Source organism: Gopherus evgoodei, chromosome 7 (genome assembly GCF_007399415.2).
Source record: "Gopherus evgoodei ecotype Sinaloan lineage chromosome 7, rGopEvg1_v1.p, whole genome shotgun sequence".
In the NCBI taxonomy this organism is placed as follows: domain Eukaryota; kingdom Metazoa; phylum Chordata; order Testudines; family Testudinidae; genus Gopherus; species Gopherus evgoodei.
The window spans coordinates 105,937,886-105,960,523 of NC_044328.1; the positions used below are offsets into that span (position 1 = coordinate 105,937,886).

The 22,638-nt window shown below is 39.9% G+C and overlaps 1 protein-coding gene across 1 annotated transcript in view; it reads right to left on the bottom strand.

The window, feature by feature from the left end:
- DNAH12 (dynein axonemal heavy chain 12) overlaps nucleotides 1–22,638 on the bottom strand; it is a 167,079-nt gene that overhangs the window by 56,275 nt on the left and 88,166 nt on the right. The window contains 7 exon segments of the mRNA XM_030570491.1: nucleotides 4,301–4,463; nucleotides 4,857–4,990; nucleotides 5,883–6,077; nucleotides 8,492–8,653; nucleotides 11,276–11,468; nucleotides 12,077–12,255; nucleotides 15,362–15,661. Coding sequence (XP_030426351.1) covers nucleotides 4,301–4,463; nucleotides 4,857–4,990; nucleotides 5,883–6,077; nucleotides 8,492–8,653; nucleotides 11,276–11,468; nucleotides 12,077–12,255; nucleotides 15,362–15,661 — 1,326 coding nt within the window.

A 22,638-nucleotide genomic window follows, 5' to 3' on the forward strand; every position in this document is an offset into this window, starting at 1 on the left:
GTAGCAGTAAATGCTGATGCTAAAAATATAGCAAATAATAAGTAGGAAGTTTAACATTTAAATACAGTATAAAATCAAATATGGGTAATATATTTAAAATAACCCCATAAAAACTTGTTATAGTCCCTGAAAACAGGCTAGAACATTAATGACAAGAACCTGGGAACATAAGACATAAACCAAAAATGAGTCCCAGGGCAGTTGAGCCCGCCCCACCATACAATCGCACTCATAAATTTGTCCAGCTTGCTCTTAAAACTAATTAAGCTATTTGTCCACACCATTCCTATTAGACTATCGCTCCAGAAGCCTTATAATATGCCTCAAGCAGCCATTTGGAGTGTGTTGAGACCATTGATCTCAACCCATCAGTGCAGCAAACTCTTGTGGGCAGACACTGGAATGAGATATTTTTGTGGACATTGCTGAGCAGATCTCCATGAGGGGTCATAAACAGGATGCTGACCAATGCCAGATAAAGAAGAAACAGTTCACAATGGCTTACATTAAAGTCAGGGATACCAGGAAATATCTCACTGTGGAAATATTACCTGTCCATTTTTGGAGGAGCTGGACAGTATTTTGAGCAATTACTTCACTACTCAACCCAAGGAGGTTGTGGACCCTGCTGGCCATCCTGGGGACAAACAGCAAGAGTCATCAGAACACAATGAGGGCAGTCCCTGGAAAGACATGATGTCTTCAGGACTCAGGATCCAGTTTCCCTACTGTACCCCCACAGCCCTACCCCTAGAGACCATTCCTCTCCTCAGCCCAATGTCAAGCCAGTAACAACAATTGCAACTGAGAACCCAGATCTTTCAAGCCATCTAATGCCTCTGATAACTTTGAGCCCCAACACTCAATACCAGAAGGCCCAAGAATAAGCAGAGGCAGGGGTACAGCATATACTTGCTTATTATTTGGAGCTTCTCCCTATTGTTGTGTTCTGCCCTTCACTACACTGGAGTTTATTTTTTATAGTCATTTTAAAATTGTGTTTCATGTTTAAGTAAAGTTTTATTTTTGGCTGTTATAATAAATTGTTGTTTAAAAATAGTTAAATTCATTCATAAAGAATCAGCAATCAATTTTACACAGAAAATCTGTAAACCTATATGTAACTCATAGGTTTTCATGAAAGTATAAACATAAGAACATACAAACGGCCACACTGGGTCAGACCAAAGGTCCATTTAGCCCAGTTTCCTGTCTTCTGACAGTGGCCAATGCCAGGTGCCCCAGAAGGAATTAACAGAACAGATAATCACTAAGTGATCCATACCCTGTCACCTATTCCTAGCTTCTGGAATAAAGGTATTGGCACAGCACAAAGGTGCTGTTACAACAATTAGAAGCCCATTTGGAGAAACAGAACAGTTTTTAGTAAGAGTTGAAGTTCATCAAAGCTCAGCTCCAAGTTTGTTCACGTTGGTGCTCAATCCAGACAATAGGACCCTGGTGCATGCTTTCTGCAGATGATGCAAGGCTCACGGAGGAGAGTAAAGGGGAAGTGGAAAAAGATAGAGAGATAGAGTTAGGTACTAGAAAGAAATGGTCTGAAAATAGGCAGAAATAAAACACAGTATTTGGTCTGTAGATTTGTCTTCCTGCAAGGTAAGCTACTACCAGAGGTACAGAAATCCATGCACACAGGTTCAACAGTACACGATAATGGTCAACTCAGCTACAAACTTATATGCTGAACAGAAAAGGAATAGACTGAGATAAGAGAAGTGAGAATGCCCTTCAAACTGAATAATAGGATCTACAAGATAGTAATTAGGCCTGCACTTTTATATGGCTCAGAATACTGGGCACTGAGGAAAGGACAAGAGTAGATATTGAATACAGTGGAAATGAAAATGTTAAGATGGATGCTCAGAATTATAAAGATGGATCATGTTCAGAACAAATGAATTAGGGAAAGTGTGAAGATGGTACCAACTATAGAAAAGCAGAGGAAATCCAGGATGATTTGGGCACACAAAAAGTAGATTGGAAGAATATAAAGGAAACAGGGTGTTAAACTCAGAAAGTGGAGGGTAAGAGAATGGTTGGAAAACCCCAAACTAGATGGATGGATGTTTCACAAAAGGATTTAATTTGCTGCAGAGTTTCTGAGGAACTGCTTCCAGAGAGACTGCAATGAAGAAGGAAGACTCGAAGAGCTGACCACATACAAAAAGAAGTAAGGCTAGAAGATGACGATGACGATAAAGATACAGACACGTGATAAAATAAGGAGTGGCACAATGTGCCACTTCTACCACCCATAAAAGAAACTGCAGTGCTCACAATTCATTCCCTCCTGCCCCCCAGGTTGCTGCACATTTTCAGGCCTCAGATTCAAAGTAAGAGCAATAGGTATCCCTGACAGTATTGTTCAGTCTGTTCCCATTTTCTATTGCATGCCTTGCTGGCTGCTCAAACAGCAGAACAAGCTGCTAAGCCAGCCTCCCACCCACCATTAAGATTTCCCCCCTTAATTTCACAAATATAGTGAAAAATACAACATGCAGTTATAATCTTAAGCACATTTTTTCCTGCAGCTTCCCACCTACCATTCCACAACTACTGACGTAATAGTTAAACGGTTACTTCCTTCAGTACAAGTGACCTGTGAATGGTTTCATTAACCAGGAAAATAGAGAATACGCTGGGTCTCTCCCCGGATAGCTGAAGCCATCTCCACACCATTAATATCCATAGTGAGCTTGGATGCAAACTGCCCTTCCTCCATTAAGGTAAACTTAACTGCATTCTGAAAGATCCTGGTACTGTGGACCCTTCCAGACTACCCTGTATTTATGTTAATAAGCCTGCCACACCAGGCCTAGAGCACCAGGCAGAAATACTCCTTTCTGTTTATAAACTCTGAGCTCTGGTATAGAGGGCAAATAATAGGCACACAGGTCTCATCAACTGCTCCAATACAGTATGGAAACCCAAGCATGCAAAGCCATCAGTGTCCTGAGCATTACCAAGCTTTAAAACCTGGTGCAACAGGCATCACACATCTGCATAATAATTGCATCAACAGTCAGTCTCCCTACACCTAATAGGCTGGTTACAGATCAATAACATTTGTTAGTGGCCAGCTTTCAATGGCATTGGCGACCTGCTTCTCAACAGATATGAGGCACAGCATGTTGGTATGCTGCCATTACAACTCTAAGGCTACTTCAACACAGATTTCAAAATAGGCTGCCTTCGTCACTGCTGGTCATCCCAGGTTTGGAGAACAAGCTGGTTTCCCAAGCCCAGAAATAGCTCCAGTAGTAGCAGTGGCTTGGTGTCATCCTCATCTTCCTCTGTCTGCTGCTCCTGAAGCTGCTGCAGCTGGAGGACCCACTGCTGCAGCCACATCATCTGCTTGGTGATGCAGCAGGCCAAGTCCAAAATGAAACCACCCTGCTCAGAGAGCTAAAATGCAGCCCAAACAGCCTCTGAGTATTTGCAGTTGCCAGAATAGTGGAGCGGAGGATTATTGGTTCCATGCTCGCTGACAGCAAACTGAAAATGGTGCCAGCCCACCCAGAAAGAGAGGAAGCATGGGACGGAGAGAGCAGAATCATGAGATTTTTTAAAATTTGAACCCAAGCCCCAGAATGTTACTGGCTTCCACTATGCATCCAGCAATGTGCAGCGAGAACAATCCCAGAATATACACAACTCAACACCAAAACAAAGGACCAAGGGATAGCCTCCAAGAATGCCACACAGTATGCAGCAAGCCCCAACCATATATGTACACAGTGATTTATATTGAAAAAAGGTACATCCGTCCCATGTGCACAATATTTGTGCAGCCTGCATGTTGTGCATTATGTGGCACGTCTACTCTGTGGACTAAACCCCCTGTGTAGACAAGCCCTGAGATTTCTGCCCAAAATACATCCTGAATTGAGAAAATCTTATAAGAGCTCCTGTTTTCATGCACTTCTGATATTCTGGCACCAAATCTCACATGAATAGCTATTCTGATGAGGTTTTGGCTACATCTGAGCCAAAACGGAAAAATAAATTCTCTGCTCTTTTTAGAGAGAGAAGATGGGTGAGGTAATATTTTTTATTGGACCAACTTTTGTTGGTGAATGAAACAAGCATTCAAACTACACAGATCACTTTTTAATCCAAAACCAAAACCATAGGGGTTGTTTCAGATGTAGGGATTGGAATCTAGCTCCCACCCTGGAAATTTTAAGGTTTTGACTTGAAGTTCCGCTTTTTGGCTTGTCTCTATTGAACTGTTTTTTAAGTTCAATTTCTGCCTGTTCTAACATATGTATCTACTCACCTGAGATTCAGCAAAATCTAGTTTATCCAGTCCATTAGTATAGCCCTTTTTGGCTTTCATCACAGTATCCCGTTTTTGAGTTAAAAGTTGCTGGAAGGCAGCAATAAGTTCAAGATATGAAGCAGGAGTTACATAATTATGTCGTCTCAGGGTTTCCAAGAATCTATGGAAAAGAAAGACCATCCTTCTAAGTACAATTAACGGAACATAAAAGGGATGGAAAATAAAAAGTGTGACAACTAACTGGAATGATCCATTTGTTTTAAGAATAAAAATGTCACACAAACAAGTTTTAAACTTGCACAGTTCTTCAAATTTACAAATTCAAAGTACAGAAATTATCAGGAATGATGGTGAATAAACTATCTTACCAAATAATGTAGTCCATCACCTAATTGCCTTAATTGTTAACAAATGTTCTCTAACCTATTATTTTTAATTTTAGATTATTCTTCATTTTACCACTTCTGACAGCAAAAAAAATCTCATCTTCTCCTCTGTATACCTTTATTTATATAAAATATTATCCTATTTTTAAAAAATATACAAAACTAACTTTTCAGAGAGTGACAAAACAGAAGTATGGAAGTGTTTACAGATGGGCACCACTTCTTGCCGTTCGTTGTCTGTGAGCTGAAGTGTTTCTAAGAATTTATTAGCCACACGTTCAAGGGCATCTTCAGGCCATGGCTGAAAAAAAAGGCAGAGGGAGGACATAAAATGTTACCACTCAATTTGTGCAAAGGCATAATTTTTACATTTTGGAACAAGCAATTTCTTTAATGGGTCCAATACAATATGTCTCAAGAAATGGCTTGCTGGTGGCTAATCAATAGATCTAGCTGTAGTTTAATTGCTGATAACACCATTTGTAAGGATTGTGGCCTTTAGCAATTAAAAGTCATTATCCAGGTTTAGTTCTGCTAAGGAACCTCTATCTTCAGTTTTTCCCAGCAGCACAGGAAAACATTGAGCACTATCATAAAATGAAATCTCCCTAACACTTGTCAACCATTCCAAATTGCTTTCATCTTTGCTTCCAACTTGTTGATTCTGTAAACTGGCAGCAGAAATTATGAACATATTACTTTTTCACCCAACTTATTTTGTTAACCAAAATATCTAGGTTAATTATACACTGTTGTATTGGTAACAAGATTCAGATGTGAACAACTATTTTAAAATCTTGAATGCCTTGAGATACAGCACATCATATATTATCTGATTAAACAAAACATACAATAATCAGCATCTGAAGGAATAAAGCATCATTAGAGAGCAAGTTGTTGATGACAGAGTAACATTACGTATAACCATGCTGAAACTGGTCAGTACCTACAATATTTTACATCTAGACACTCTAATTTTTTTAAAATATTTTTCAGCTTTACATGTAAGAGGATGAAATATCAAATAGTTTCTCAAAAACATGAGTGAGGATGACTTGTTATATTTTAAGTATTTTGAGAGAAAATGAGCCCTGCTTGCTAGAAGATAAAAGGGAAACATAATGGGGTATGAAAACACAGGTATTAGAAAACTGAAACCCTTTTTGTTGAGGCAGCAACATATTTTCACAAACCTGGAACCAGTCAATAGTACAACAATTGATGAGAGAAGGGAATTGTCTCAGACGATTGCGGAAAGCATCTCCAATTGGACTGAACGCTACCACAACGTGGAGATTTTCTTTGCAGCGGTTCACAAAGTAGGCAAACAAGGCCAGGGGACTGAGTTCATCATGTTTACTGCCAGCTTGAGCTATTGCACGAACACCCTAGAGAATAATGAATGGGATGGGGAAGCCATTAATTAATAACCTGTCACTAAATACTGTATTTCAAAATTATTTAAATCATCCTTTTTTGACATCACATGATCTAAAATGTAGTATAGGTAAAATAAGACAAAACCTACTAATAAGCAGAATAAAATTAGAAAAATAGAACAATAAGTAAATTATATTTCTGGGTGCTACACTAGTATTTATTTGTAACTCTGCCACCACTATTCTAGAAATAATTTCCTGCTGGTTTGACCAATCTAGTATTCTAAATTAGGATAAAGAGTAAACTGGTTAAAAAGTGACCTTCTCTTTATGGGGCAGTTATATATCACATTATGAAAATTAGAATTTGAAATGGAACCTCTTCAGGCAATGAAGTATCTTAGTCTTTTTTAGCAACACAACAATAAGACAATAAGACAATTAAAATCAATCTTCAATCATTTACAAATAACAAATAAAAAGATATCAATTATTAATATAAATTAAAAGGTACAAATTATTACCCTCATTGTGAGGAAAGTCACAATCATAAAAATAAATGTTCTTCATCCTCTAATTTACATTTCAAGTGCCATACACCACAGCAACCTCCTAAACTATGTTTCACAAAAATAAACAACTTACTAAATGCATTTTTGAAAGCGATAGTCAAAACAATTAATTAAAAAGATGTGCAGTATTTACCTACAGATAGAGAAGGATTCAAATTTCCAGATACACAAACATTTCAAATTTAATCATTTACAAAAAACTTTTCTTAGAAGAAGAAACCTTAAATTCTGAATATATGAAGCGACTATCCCATTATTCTGTACTGTTCTTACATTACAATAAATACTGATCTCAATTAAATAACAATCCACAAAAAACAGATCATCCATTTCCCTAAATTTCAAAAGTTTTTTCCACAAAATATGACTATTTCACATAACCTAGAAATTATTTTTTAGAAATCTATAAAGTGGAAAGATAGATTAGTGATAGAATTATTTTGATGGAACATATTTTCATGAATAATGAATGAGTTTATCTTAACTGATATGCTGCAGAATAATTACCACATTTAAATGCTACACGGAAAGAAAATTATTTGAAATTAAAGAATATGTTCGAAAGAATTATGAAATTGAAACAAAACTATCCAAAGCCAACCATCTTTAACAACTACTTGGTTAAAATGAAAAGATAATGCCTTAAAAATCCAACCAATTAAAATCATCATATAATCTAACTTCTTTGCACAATATATGGAATGGTGCTCTCAGTATATTTATTATCAAACTACAAAGAAAGAAAAAAATTAAAAAATGTATCAAATAACGTAACTAATTAAATAAAAACATTTGTGCATGTACTATGCACCAAATTCTATGAGTTTTGGAAGTGTAACACCATGATGGTTCATTAGTTGACATGCCATGGATACGTGAAAAGATTAAGACGTAAATTTTGAAAATACTACATTAATTTTGAATGTCCAACTTATGAAACCTAAGCCCCGATTTTTGGAAGTGCTAACCACCCAAAAGGAGTGAACGCTATTCTGAAAATATAAGTCTAACCCTGTTCAGGGAAGATATAATTGATGACATACATTTTCTGCTCATTTCTGGCCTTGGATATACTAGTGCACTTGCCGCTGATTTCCATGTAAGCTGCAGGGGTGCAGTGAAAAAGTGAATTGTGCTTTTATTATGGTATTCCACAAACAAAACAACCCTCCCTCACCCCCCTGCCCACAATACACATACACCACCAAACAACATCATCCTACCTTTGTTTACAAGGGATTGAGGTAGGTTAAATGTGACATTTCCCCCCAAAGCAAGCCCTAAAACCAAGGAAAGGCCTAGTTATGGGACATTTAACCGTGCCCTAATGCCCACACAAGAAGCTTCTACTGACAGAGACTGACTACATAGTCCCAGAGAACTTACTTCTTCCTCCAAGTAATAAGAAAAAGTGTAAAACCATCATTACAAGCTCAGCAATATTAGCAAATATTGAGGGTTGGCATATAAACACAAGTTATGTGTACAGTGTGTTATGCATTTGTGAGGAAAGCATGAGGTCAGAATTAAGGTTTATACCAGAGGCAGGATGTATCAACAATCCCATTTTATAAACAAGTTAACACAATTTATAAGAAGATCTTGTAAAAACAAGATTACACAAGATCCAGTAAAAGTCATTAAATGAACTATACATATCCAAATACACTTTAACAAAGGTATACATTGTTAAATTCTTGATGCAAAAATTCTGCAATTTTGCTTTAAAATTGTGTTGCTGGGGCAAGTTAACTTATGGTTCCCCTTTTAAATTTACTATTTATTGTCAAACCACAATGAAAATAAAAGAGGTTACATTTTAAGAGAAATATAGCCATTTTATAAGGATACCTCCATAATGTCTTGTTTTTCATCTGCTGCAAAAAGATTGGGTACTTCTCCAGTATTGAGAACACTGTCAATATCTTCCAAGAAAGCTTCTTCTTTTATCTGCGTGTCTGTGATTATAAACACAGTTTTCAAGCCCTTCATGCCTGCACTCTTCAGAAGGTTCTATAAGAGTAAAAAAATTAACTTTAAGTTGATTGAAAGTATGGTACACTCTAGAACACTCTTCTTGAAAATTAAAACCAAAACACATGCATGTTAATCATGAGTGGTGAGTGAAACTTACTGTGGGGGAGGCGAGCTCCTTGTCCTGCCTCTTCCGCCCACACATGAAACCCTCTCTCCTTTTCACCTTAAAGGACTAATAACACTGCTCTACAGCCAAAATGCTTCTGAAATAAATGTAGTCCAACTTTACTAATTCTGGGTCACTGAGAATGAAAATTATGCTTAAAATTGTTGATTGGCTCTAGTTTTCAAGATATGCTATTGGGTCAGTATATACGACCCTTGACTTGGGAATAGCGGAGGATAAGTGAATTATAAAGGGAAGGGATCTCAATTTAAACCAGAAATGACTAAAATACATCTTTGACTGGATCTATGAATAAATCTATGACTGGGTTTGGACAGTACTTGCTTTTTAGGCAAAACAATGAATGATGCAATCTGAAGCTGGTATTGCATCATACATGATATGAATTGCATCATGTTATTCCTAGAAGTCATGGATGATGCAATCATAACGAAGCTTACATCACTCTGTTGAACAAACTGCCCTATATCAGCTCTAGAAATCTTACAGTGTCTTGTTCTCTTATTTGTCAGTGTTTGATTTTGCAAAGGGACACATTTCTGTTTAGCCAAAGTGAGCAGAGATGCCTCGTACTTGTGTGAACAGTGCAGATAACTTCTGCTATGTTTGTGGCGAAGTGACTTTTGCATCACAAAAGCGCAGTCTAACCACTATGGTTAAGAAAGCCTATCACCTTTATTTTGGCTGCAAAATTGGAGATCAGGACAAGAGGTGGACCCCACACATATGCTGCAACACTTGTGCAACAAATCTTCGCCAGTGGTTGAACAGGAAAAGGAAATCTATGCCTTTTGCAGTGCCAATGATTTGGAGAGAGCCAACAGATCATAGCAGCAATTGTTACTTCTGCATGGTGCCTCCAGTTGGGAAAGGTGTGTCAAAGAAGAAAAAGTGGACTGTGCATTATCCAAACATTCCATCAGCTATACGCCCAGTACCCCACGGAGAACGACTGCCGGTTCCTGATGCACCAGAATCATTCTCACTTGAGTCAGAAGAGGAAGAGGAAGAGGATGAAACTTCTGGTCCTGAACCATCAATGTCACAGGACCCACATTTTCTCCCATCCTCCTCCTCTGAACCACACCTCATAACACAAGGTGAACTGAATGATCTTGTCAGGGATTTGGAACTACCCAAGAGTAAGGCAGAGCTGTTGGGCTCCAGACTACAGCAGTGGAATCTCCTGGCAGGCTATCAGGGCAAATGGAGCCCATCAATGCTTGCAGACTATTGCTGGACAGTGACAAGAGATGCTCCATTTAATGAATACAAGAGACAAGCCAAGAAGCGCCGAGTAGACACTGAATAGGACTAAACTATGTACATAATAGTTTTTTGCCTTTTGTTTCATAATAAATTTTATTTATATAACCCTTTTGCTGATTTTTAAAGTGTTACATAAACAGGACAGGTGAAATATTATCATGTAAAGCAACCATAAATACATGAAAAGACCTAGGTTTACAATTTATGATTAAAACTCTACTATCTACACAATATATATAGACATAAAATGTAAAAACTTAAATATCTTAAACAGGAGCCAATCAGTTGTTTTAATTGTCATATTTGAATTCAGCACATCAAAATACATAATACATATCACATTTTATCTCTGAAGCAGACGACTTCTCAAAAATTGTAGACCAGTGTAACATTCCCCAAGAGAACTGAAAAGGCAACAGGTATAGCTCAATTGCCAGACAGATTCTCCTCTGCCTGGCAGGGAGTTTGGTGTACGCTGTATAGAGAGAGGTGAAAAGCCAGGCCACCTGCACCAACCTGAAGCCTAATCTCTCCTTTTGAAAAAGTGCTTGTCACTGACAGCCTGCATTAAGGCAGTAGTTTAATTGCCTGTCAGACTCATTTAAACTGGGTTTGAATAAAATGACTAGATCAAGAAATAAACTCACTAGCTATGTCAGCTCCTCCTTGAGCCAAGGTAGCAGAGACTAACTGAGGGGTCGTCATTTGGAAACTGTTTTTAACCCCAATAACACATTTTCCTACAATAGAAAAGCCAGCTGAATGTGGCCAAAGGCTTCCTGGGCGTTGGCAAATGCCTGTTAAATGGCTTCATTACTGCTTCAACGGCTCTTTAACAGTGGCAGTGACCTCTACTACTAGGTTTCTGGAAGGCTTGTTAACTGTGTAAAGTTACTCAGGGATCCCCTCCGCTCACCTCACCTCCTGCACCTGCCACTCCTCGCTTGCATTCTCACACACGCCCACGCCCCGCGGGTAGGAGAGGGTGAGGAGAGATGTGGCCGGCAGCTGTGGGGACATGCGAGGGAGGAAGGGTGGAAGATTCACCCCAGGCTGCAGCAGCAAGCCACGGGAGCCACAGGGAAGAGGTGGGAGGGTGGGGGCCCCACAGCCTAAGTGTTGGGGGGCAGGGACAGCTGTGTTAGGGAAAGCAACGCCTTCTCTTAGCTATTATACCTGCTGCCCATGATGTTAATACTCACCTTAAGATCTTCTCTCCACTCATTCATACCATAGCTCTTAGAGATCTCTGGCTGAAAAACATACATTTTTGCCATGGCTGTAGCCAGACGGGTCAAAGACTGACGTCCACTCCCTCCCATTCCAACCAGTAAGGCGTTGCCACCTGACTGCTTCAGAATACGACTTATCCGAGACAAATGTTCCAACACATACCTGACAATGAAATAGATTAAACATCATGACAAGTGACAAAGTAAATTTAGAAATGTTTTATATTTTTCTAAGCTAGTATTTTTACTTTCTGTCAATAAGTCTGGGAAATGTTAGCAATTTAGAAGTGCTGCACTAAGTCCAGATAATGTTCAAGCTGTGAAGTGGCTCTCTAACTATCTATTGGGGAGAATTCTACCACTTTTGCTTGTGGCCTCTGGACCCCCATTTCATCAGGGAAAGGGATTCCAAGTCTGTGCACTTCTAACTTGCTAATATGAGTGCTCCTGCAAAGGGTTCCTGGGGAGAAAAAGGTTACTTCAAACAAAAGTTAACTGAAGAAATAAGCAGCGACATGAAAGGAAAAGATCATTGCTCACTCACCTATTCCCTTTCCCCACCAAAAAAAGAAAAATAGTCAGTACATTTGCTTCCCGGTAAAATCATTTGAATTGTCCCCAGCATCTGCCAAAGGGTAACGTAATCAGCAACAGTTTGGTGGAGACATGTGAAGAGTAAGAGACAGGTAAAAATTTTGCACTTCTCAAAACTGAATATTACTACCAAGTTGTTTATTGCCTAAAGCTGTTAATAATGCCAAGTATGTGCACCTGAAAATTACAAGGTTCATTCTTGTTTTGTGAGTTTGGTTATATTCTTCCAAGCACTGCTCCACAACATCACTGAACTGTTGAACACTTGGAATTTCAATATAAAGTCTTTCATCTCCTTCAAGGTCAGGGTTCATGTAATCACCAAATACCAAACTTCTCATGTCTTCTTCAGTTACCTATGGTATAAAATCAGTAAGTTACAAAGTGAAATTTAATAGTCGTCATTTTCCTAACTCAGAACATTTAAAAATAAAGTTAAAATTATATAAGTATACCTGAAAATAGAAAAGAGGCACTGAAATACTTTACCTTAGGTAACAGACTAGATTACCTAATTGGGAGTTCTTCTGTTTTGGGGGAGTTATTTTTAGATAGATATGACTTTGATGTATATGTAAAAATATTGTTTTTTTCAGGGCTTCCTCTTTGAATATACTGTAATGCGTAATGTATATTATATACATTACTTATTATAGTATCATACACTGTGGTGAGTATTCTCTTTATAACGTTCCCTAGTGCACTTTCATGTAGTACTGTTTCATACAGCGATACACTGAAGTATACTAGGGAAACTTTAGTACTCACCAACAGGGTCTACATGGACTAATTAAGGAGCAATACATCAGTACACTTTAGAGATCACACCTCTAGTCACAATGCTATGTAGACAAGCCCTTTGATATAAGTAACCATTTTTGTTGTTTATTGGATAAACTTTTTTTTTGTATTGGGGTGTTTCATCAGTGTTTATTGATTAAAACAAAAAATCAAAATCCCTACTAATAGGTCATGTCGATCTCTAGTAAATGTTTATTTAGTCTTGGAACACAATTAATTAAAATGCCATTCACAGTCTCATTCACCAACATAATCAAAACTTTCAGGATATAACACAGAGGTATGGGGTGGCACCCTTCTTCCCCATCTTAGGCCTCGTCCAGACTAGGGGACGAAAATCGATCTTAGATACGCAACTTCAGCTACGTGAATAACGTAGCTGAAGTCGAATATCTAAGATCGAATTACTCACCCATCCAGATGGCGCGGGATCGATGTCCGCGGCTCTCCGTGTCGATTCCGGAACTCCGTTCGGGTTGATGGAGTTCCGGAATCGATGTAAGCGCACTCGGGGATCGATATATCGTGTCTAGACTAGACGCGATATATCGATCCCCGAGCAATCGATTTTAACCCGCCGATACGGCGGGGTAGTCTGGACATGGGCTTAGAAAGTAAGAACTAGAGCCACAAGGGAAGTTCCTTGTCTAACATCAATTAAAAGGCAAAAGACAGTGGGAAAAACAAATTATAAAACAAAAATCATCCAAAACACTAGAATGTGATCATGACAAAAAACAGATTGTTCACCTTGAACTGTCCCTTAGAATTTGTGTTTACTATGCTAAACAATCTATTTCACCTTATATTTAGCTATGACATTCCGAGTATCTTTCACATGCTTGAAGAAGAACTCTGTGTAGCTTGAAAGCTTGTCTCTTTCACTAATGGAAGTTGGTCCAAGAAAAGATATTGCCTCATCCCCTTCTCTAAATCTAAAGACAGAGACTTTCCCCATGTAGTAGATCAGGTTTCTAGAAGTCCATGCAAAAATCTTCATCACTGAGTTTCCTCCTGCAGACATCACACTTACTGGCAGATGGATCAAGATCCAGACTAATTTCCTCTTGTCATAATGGTTGGTAAATTACTTTCAAATTGTTTTTGTCATCTTACAAATCATAGGCTAAAAAAGAAAAATCTTTGGCCAAGGAGAAGTACCAATGTCTTTCTCATTGGAAGTTTTGACAAAGCTGGGAGAAAAGATGCTGCAGACTGATAACAATGTTTTAATGTATAAGTTGATCCATACTAGCTTCTGTGTAACTGGACTTTCTCTTTCCTGAATATCTCAAATAAAGAATCTACCTAAAAGGGCAAGTCCTAAGTAAATAAAACTGCAAGGTTCAAATAATACTTAAATTATGCCAAAATATCCTGTAAGGGACTTTGAATATGGACAAAACTTGGGAGGGAAATATGAAATGCGGAGCCAGGCTTGGGGCTGAATCCTGGGACTAATATGTGTGACAGCTGTGCCTTTATGAAAAATAAGGAATTGTTCTTTATGACAGAAAGCAGAGAGATCCCCAACATGTCTGATCAAAGTAATAGCTGCTGAGGCTGCGTATATAGGAACCAATGGAGACACTGACTGAGTTTTGTCTCCGATGATCCAATTATATGAGGCACAACAGGAGCTGATCTGCTGAGAGAGAAGCCTGGAGCTGGGCCACAAGGAAGGTGGGCTGCAGTACCACAGGCCTTATGCCCTATCAAGAGAAGCAGGACTGGAGCTCAGGACAACCCCCAGTCACTCTGTGGGCAGAACCAGAGACAATATTACAATTTCTGCAACAGAGCCTTGAGGAATATTTGGTGTGCATCATGAGGAGCAGAAACATTTGTCTTGGATGAAGTAGAAGGAAAACTAAAGAGCTTCAATAAGTTGCAAGAGGAAGCTCTGTCGAGAAGAAAATGTCCTGGTAATTGGTCTGCCTATCAGCGTGAAAACTAAAGACGGAAGACAACTGATGAAGATTTAAGAATAGACAGGAACAGAATTCCATAGATATATATAGACTATCAATAAATCAACTACACAGATGTTATTATGAATTAATCTCAAGTGTGCAAGACCTGTAGCATATAAAGTATACAAAGTCACATAAACTAAAGGTGCATCAGTCAAGCCTTTAAAAGTGACATACTAATCTGGTTATTCAAACTAGTCCATAAATTTTCACAAGCCACATCACAGTTTTCTTAAATTTTCAAAAAGATTAAAAATAATTAATTTCCTAGAGTGCTGAAATGCCAGGTATGCTCCTCCCATCCCCCTGGCAGGCATGCTGTATTCATTTGTTTTATTCTGGTTTCCAACCTAATTTCCTAGCAAAACACAAAAAATTAAATAATTCAATACTATGAATGCCCTGAAAGTGAAATAAACATTACTTTTTTTAAAAACTAATGCAGGTAACAAAAAGTACAAACCTTAAGCCTACCTCTTGCCAGCAGGAAAGAAGAGAAAAATCTTTGTTGTAGGTTGTGGGGCTGTTTTGGTTTTTGTTTTTTTAAATCATGCGACATGCTCCACCAGAGATGGGCACCAAGACAGATGAGATAGAACAGAGATAAAATAGCTACTGCTAAAATTCAGACATTATGATACAGAAAATGATAAAAATAAATTTTGTAATGGCAAATGTGATTACTTACAGGTGCGTTCCCTTGCCTTAGATGTGCAAAAACAATGTCAAATGCTTCTTTGAAATGGTCTTTCACTATGTCTCTCATTATTCCGAACAACCAGGCTCTATCAGTGTCATCCACAAGGCGGTCATAAAATACTCGAAATACTTCATGCACAAACAGACGAATCATCGTATGCTTGCTTTCAACTGAGTCTTTTTTAACGAGTAAGCAGCCTTGGACAACACGTGAAAAGTCACGCAGGTTGAATGTGTAATGTGATTTGGCTGGTGTTGGCAGCAGGTTTTTCATGGCTTTCTTATATACCTTAAATATGAAAAAGGCAATGAATAAATACATTTATTATATTTTCAACATGCACCATTTATATCACTTCTCACAAATTATATTTTTCCAATACATATTTTGCACTGTGAAACAATTCAAAAATATTAAACAAACCTCACAATATCAGCTAATATATGGTATATTCCCTACTGTTGTCTGGAGTGTTTCATCTGTCTTTAGCTCATGCTGTGTGATGAAATGGAGACGTTTGTTAAGAATATTATACACAGTGTAATGAACACTGTCAGCAGGCATCTTTCCCACCTACTCTAAGATATAGATACACATGCCCTGTGTAGGTTCAAAACATTAACCCTATTAACAGACAAATTAACAATAAAACAAAATTTGGTCTTTTCTCCTCAGGCCTGGTCCTAGGTTCTTAGTTTAGGGTTGCTCAGTTCATCTGCTATAACCTCTCCATCTCAGACCAAAAGCTGTCAAGGTAGCCCAATTCCAGTGCTTGCAGTCTCTAATTTTACTTAACCCAGGCTTTCTTTCCTGACAGGCGTTGTGTGGCAGGGGGCCACTTTTTATCCCAAGTGGGATTTTTGTCCATCACATCACATGCACTGTTGGAGCCCAAATTATTCTTCAAAAAAGGAACAAATAAATTATCCTGTTACACTGGTCTAACAGAAGAGAATATACCAAAAGCCCTTTGAAAAAAAAGAAAAAAGAAAATTAAAAGTTAATTCTTGTTCTCTGAAGGTATATGTCATAAGACATTATCATTCTCTTAGAATCCAGGCTCCAAAGATTCTTATATTGGTGCCCATAGTTCAAAATCCTAAAGCTGCTGGCTTCAGCAGGGGATAGCTCTTGCAGTGGACCATCTTGAGGGTGAGATAGAGCAATTAGCATTCTGAAAGGGGTTCAAAAGGGAGGATCCAAGAGGTTTAGAAGGACAATATTAGGGTCCCATGATGGAGTAGATTCTCTAGCCTGTGGCTAAGTATGTAATAGGCCTTGAGAAACTTCAATACCATTGGATGAGAAAAGAGCAAGCATAACTGTACTAGCGGATGACAAGCTGAAACTGCTGCAAGGTGAACCACAATGGACCTGAACGAAAGGCTGGAATGTTTTTAATACAATATGTAGCCAAGGATTTTCAGTATTAAAACCTACAGTTATTCCAGATTGTGCAGGACTGCCCATATAAAAAATCTCTTCAATTTCAAGGAGCAATTTTTTTTTCCAAATGGCATTCTACTTTTTTTTTCATAGAGTCATAGACTCCAGGACTGGAAGGGACCTCGAGAGGTCATCGAGTCCAGTCCTCTGCCCTCATGGCAGGACCAAATATTGTCTAGACCATCCCTAATAGACATTTATCTAAGCTACTCTTAAATATCTCCAGAGATGGAGATTCCACAACTTCCCTAGGCAATCTATTCCAGTGTTTAACTACCCTGACAGTTAGGAACTTTTTCCTAATGTCCAACCTAAATCTCCCTTGCTGCAGTTTAAGCCCATTGCTTCTTGTTCTATCATTGGAGGCTAAGGTGAACAAATTTTCTCCCTCCTCCTGATGACACCCTTTTAGATACCTGAAAACTGCTATCATGTCCCCTCTCAGTCTTCTCTTTTCCAAACTAAACAAACCTAATTCCTTCAGCCTTCCTTCATAGGTCATGTTCTCAAGACCTTTAATCATTCTTGTTGCTCTTCTCTGGACCCTCTCCAATTTCTCCACATCTTTCTTGAAATGCGGTGCCCAGAACTGGACACAATATTCCAGCTGAGGCCTGACCAGCGCAGAGTAAAGCGGAAGAATGACTTCTCATGTCTTGTTTATAACACACCTGTTAATGCATCCCAGAATCACGTTTGCTTTTTTTGCAACAGTATCACACTGTTGACTCATATTAAGCTTGTGGTCTACTATGACCCGTAGATCTCTTTCTGCCATACTCCTTCCTAGACAGTCTCTTCCCATTCTGTATGTGTGAAACTGATTGTTCCTTCCTAAGTGGAGCACTTTGCATTTATCTTTATTGAACTTCATCCTGTTTACCTCCGACCATTTCTCCAATTTGTCCAGATCATTTTGAATATTGACCCTGTCCTCCAAAGCACTTGCAATCCCTCCCAGTTTGGTATCGTCCGCAAACTTAATAAGCGTACTTTCTATGCCAACATCTAAATCGTTGATGAAGATATTGAACAGAACCGGTCCCAAAACAGACCCCTGCGGAACCCCACTTGTTATATCTTTCCAGCAGGATTGGGAGCCATTAAAAACTACTCTCTGAGCCCTCGTCCAGACTAACCCGCGGCATCGGCGGGTTAAAATCGATTGCTCGGGGATCGATATATCGCGTCTAGTCTGGATGCGGTGTATCGATCCCCGAGCGCGCTTACATCGATTCCGGAACTCCATCAATCTGAACGGAGTTCCGGAATCGACACGGAGAGCCGCGGACATCGATGCAGCGCCGTCCAGACTGGTGAGTACCTCGATTTTAGAAATTCGACTTCAGCTACGTTATTCTCGTAGCTGAAGTTGCGTATCTAAAATCGATTTTAATTCCTAGTCTGGACGTGGCCTGAGTAAAGTTATCCAGTCAGTTATGGACTCACCTTATAGTAGCCACATCTAAATTGTACTTTCCTAGTTTATATATAAGAATATCATGCGAGACCGTATCAAATGCCTTACTAAAGTCTAGGTATATCACATCCACTGCTTCTCCCTTATCCATAAGGCTCGTTATCCTATCAAAGAATGCTATCAGATTAGTTTGACACGATTTGTTCTTTACAAATCCATGCTGGCTATTCCCTATCACCTTACCACCTTCCAAGTGTTTGCAGATGATTTCTTTAATTACCTGCTCCATTATCTTCCCTGGCACAGAAGTTAAACTAACTGGTCTGTAGTTTCCTGGGTTGTTTTTATTTCCCTTTTTATAGATGGGCACTATATTTGCCCTTTTCCAGTCTTCTGGAATCTCCCCCGTCTCCCATGATTTCCCAAAGATAATAGCTAGAGGCTCAGATACCTCTTCTATTAACTCCTTGAGTATTCTAGGATGCATTGCATCAGGCCCTGGTGATTTGCAGGCATCTAACTTTTCTAAGTGATTTTTTACTTGCTCTTTTTTTATTTTATCTTCTAAACCTACCCTCTTCCCGTAAGCATTCACTATATTAGACATTCCTTCAGACTTCTCAGTGAAGATCGAAACAAAGAAGTCATTAAGCATCTCTGCCATTTCCAAGTCTCCCGTTACTGTTTCCCCCTCCTTACTGAGCAGTGGGCCTACCCTGTCCTTGGTCTTCCTCTTGCTTCTAATGTATTGATAAAAAGTCTTCTTGTTTCCCTTTATTCCCATAGCTAGTTTGAGCTCATTTTGTGCCTTTGCCTTTCTAATCTTGCCTCTGCATTCCTGTGTTATTTGCCTATATTCATCCTTTGTAATCTGACCTAGTTTCCATTTTTTATATGACGCCTTTTTATTTTGTAGGTCACGCAAGATCTCGTGGTTAAGCCAAGGTGGTCTTTTGCCACATTTTTTATCTTTCCTAACCATCAGAATAGCTTGCTTTTGGGCCCTTAATAGCGTCCCTTTGAAAAACTGCCAACTCTCCTCAGTTGTTTTTCCCCTCAGTCTTGATTCCCATGGGACCTTACCTATCAGCTCTCTGAGCTTACCAAAATCCGCCTTCCTGAAATCCATTGTCTCTGTTTTGCTGTACTCCCTTCTACCCTTCCTTAGAATTGCAAATTATATGATTTCATGATCACTTTCACCCAAGCTTCCTTCTACTTTCAAATTCTCAATAAGTTCCTCCCTATTTGTTAAAATCAAGTCTAGAACAGCTTCCCCCCTAGTAGCTTTTTCAACTTTCTGAAATAAAAAGTTGTCTGCAATGCAGTCCAGGAACTTCTTGGATAGTCTGTGCCCCGCGGTGTTATTTTCCCAACATATATCTGGATAGTTGAAGCCCCCATCACCACCAAATCTTGGGCTTTGGATGATTTTGTTAGTTGTTTGAAAAAAGCCTCATCCACCTCTTCCACCTGATTAGGTGGCCTGTAGTAGACTCCCAGCACGACATCACCCGTGTTTTTTACCCCTTTTAGCCTAACCCTGAGACTCTCAACACTTCCGTCTCCTATGTCCATCTCCACCTCAGTCCAGGTGTGTACATTTTTAATATATAAGGCAACACCTCCTCCCTTTTTCCCCTGTCTATCCTTCCTGAGCAAACTATACCCATCCACACCAACATTCCGGTCGTGTGTATTATCCCACCAAGTTTCAGTAATGCCAACAATGTCATAGTTGTATTTATTTATTAGCACTTCCAGTTCTTCCTGCTTATTACCCATACTTCTTGCATTTGTATATAGGCATCTAAGATACTGGTTTGATCTTGCCTCCCAGCTTTGCCCTTTGTATAAGTATTTCTTACAATGAGCAGTTTCTGACATGGTTACTCAACCAGCTAACACCCAGCCCATCAGATGCAGTGACTTTTGGTCTGGACGATCATCTAACCATGATTCTGAAACATCATATTTGGACAGTCAGAGAGTGGAATACAAGGTTGAAAAGACATCTATAACAGATTTGTCAGCTAAAGCTACCATGGCCAGTAAGAAGCTACAAAGATAAGTGTGGTTCTGTCCTCTCTGATCTTGGCTATTACCCTGAGAATCAGGGGAATTGGTGGAAAAGCATACAGGAGGCCTCAATTCCATAAGAGAAGGACGGCATCAGGTAATGATCCCGGGGTCATGCCCCCTCTTGTGCAAAAGTTGCCCTCAGTGGTGAACAGGTCTATTGTGGGAACTTTCCACTGATTGAATATCATCTCTTATGACGGACCTCTGCAGAAATCATTCTGCTCATGATGAATTGTTTGCTTAAAATATCTGCTTCATTTTTGCTGATTCCAGAGAAGTGAAGAGCTGCCAGGTTATCCCTGGCTCAAGAGTTCCGGAACCTTTGTAGAAGTTGGGGAGCCACTGGCACTGAAACTGGAGGAGGGTGGATAGGGCTGTGCCATCCACTTTTTTTTAACCTGGGTGTAGTCGGGGGGCAGAAGACAGCACTGCCCCCCCCAAACCAAAAACCTTGGGCAGGCACAGACCGGCTTCAACAGGGGCTGTGCTATGTGGCAGCATTCCCCCCCCAAAGCATGCCTATGTTTGAAAGTGGGGGCATGACCCTCCAACTTTTAAAAGTGGGGAGGCCATGGCCTCTCATCCCATCCGCTGCTTCCAGCACTGTTGCCTGGGCTGATGACAACATGTCTGTAACTTGACATCTTCTTGACAGAGGGGTGATGTTTGTATAGGCAGTACACTATAGAGGTGAAGTCTATCAAGATTTGCACTATGGAGTTTTGAGGAAGAGGTAGGAAGTCATGCAGGAAGCCGTGATAATCTGTGAGCTCCAGTACATCTCACATCGTCCTGGAACCAGGTCCCCTGAATCTGGAGGTTGTCTAGATAACCCCTGACCTGCTCTTGATACATGTATGATTGTGTCATGGTCAGAGGGTGGGGTGAGGGTGAGAAAGTTACCCCTCTACATATGGTCTTGGGGCTAGCCACCAGCTCAGCTCTGAGATGATGTGAGGTGGAACCACAACTTTCTCGTTCATCTAGTGTCCCAACAAGGAATGGATTGACCTTAGATTTGTAGAGGCCACAGGTGAAGTCTGGCAAGCAGCGTTACACATGTGCATGCAGACATGTGCCCTAGCAGACCAAGGCAAGTCCATACTATCATGGCCAGATTTTATCTTAATCCATTCAGTATTGATTGCAGGGACAAGAACCTGTCCTCGAGAAGATATGGTTTTGCCAATTAGGCCTGGAGCGAGAGATGATTTTTCATAGTTCACCAGGAGGTGTAGTTGGGCAAACAAGGAGAGGACTAGCTGTTACCAACTTTTGCTAGGATCTGTCACTGATCAGCCAGTTGTCTCAATATGAGTAGACATGCAGGCCTGTCATCTTTATGTGTGTCCCCTACCATTTCTAGAAGTTTTGTGAAGACTGTTGGGGCCATGGAGGTTGAGCCTTCCTGTGAATGGTTGGGCCTTACTTCCTCGGGACCAAGTGAATAGCTGTGTGGAAATACTTGGCCTGTAAGTTGACAGCCATCAACCAGCCTTGAGCATGAGGAGAGGGAATAATAGGGGCAAGCGTTACCATCCTGAATCGGAGACAGTGCAAAAAGACTCCCTAGGGCCAGGATAGGAAGAAAATCCCTTTTCATCTTCACAATGAGAAATTATCAGAAATAGAAATCTCTTCTCTAGTACATCTGCAATACGGTCTCTATGGCTCCTACAGGAAGCAGTGAGGCTACATCTGTTTGTAGTAAGCTCTCTCAAGAAAAGTTCCTTTAGAAGAATGAGGAAAAGGAGTGGATAGAGGGCAGGGACTGGAATTGAATTGGGTAAACATCGGTGATGATCGCTAGCACTCGTGTTGGATGCCTGGCAGATCAAGCTCAATTGTAGAGAGCAATGTAGCTTACAAAGATTACCTTCTACTCTGGACTGACTCTAGTGTGGCTCCTGACAGTCCTGACAAATCTGCTGTCCTGAAGCAGGTGAGAATGTGTTACGGAGGAGGAGAAAGAATAGTGCCTCTTGGTGAACCCATGGCTTCTTCCTGAGAAGATAACAGGGTTGCCTGGGCTGGTACAACATAGTTCTCTGCCTCGTCCAAGGCTAAGATTGGTATTGATAAGAGGCCGGTGTGTACCTCCCCAAGTAGCACAGAGTGGCTCTCAAATCATTCAGGAAATGTAAAGCACTATCCATGTATTCACTAAATAGCTCCATCCACTGAAGAGCAGGTCTTCTATTGTGACTTGCACCTCCTTGGGGATGCCTGAAGCCAGGAACCATAAGGCTTTTTGCATCATTATGGCTCTAGCCATGGATCTGCCCTTCATGTGCAAGGTAAACATGGCTGCCTGGAG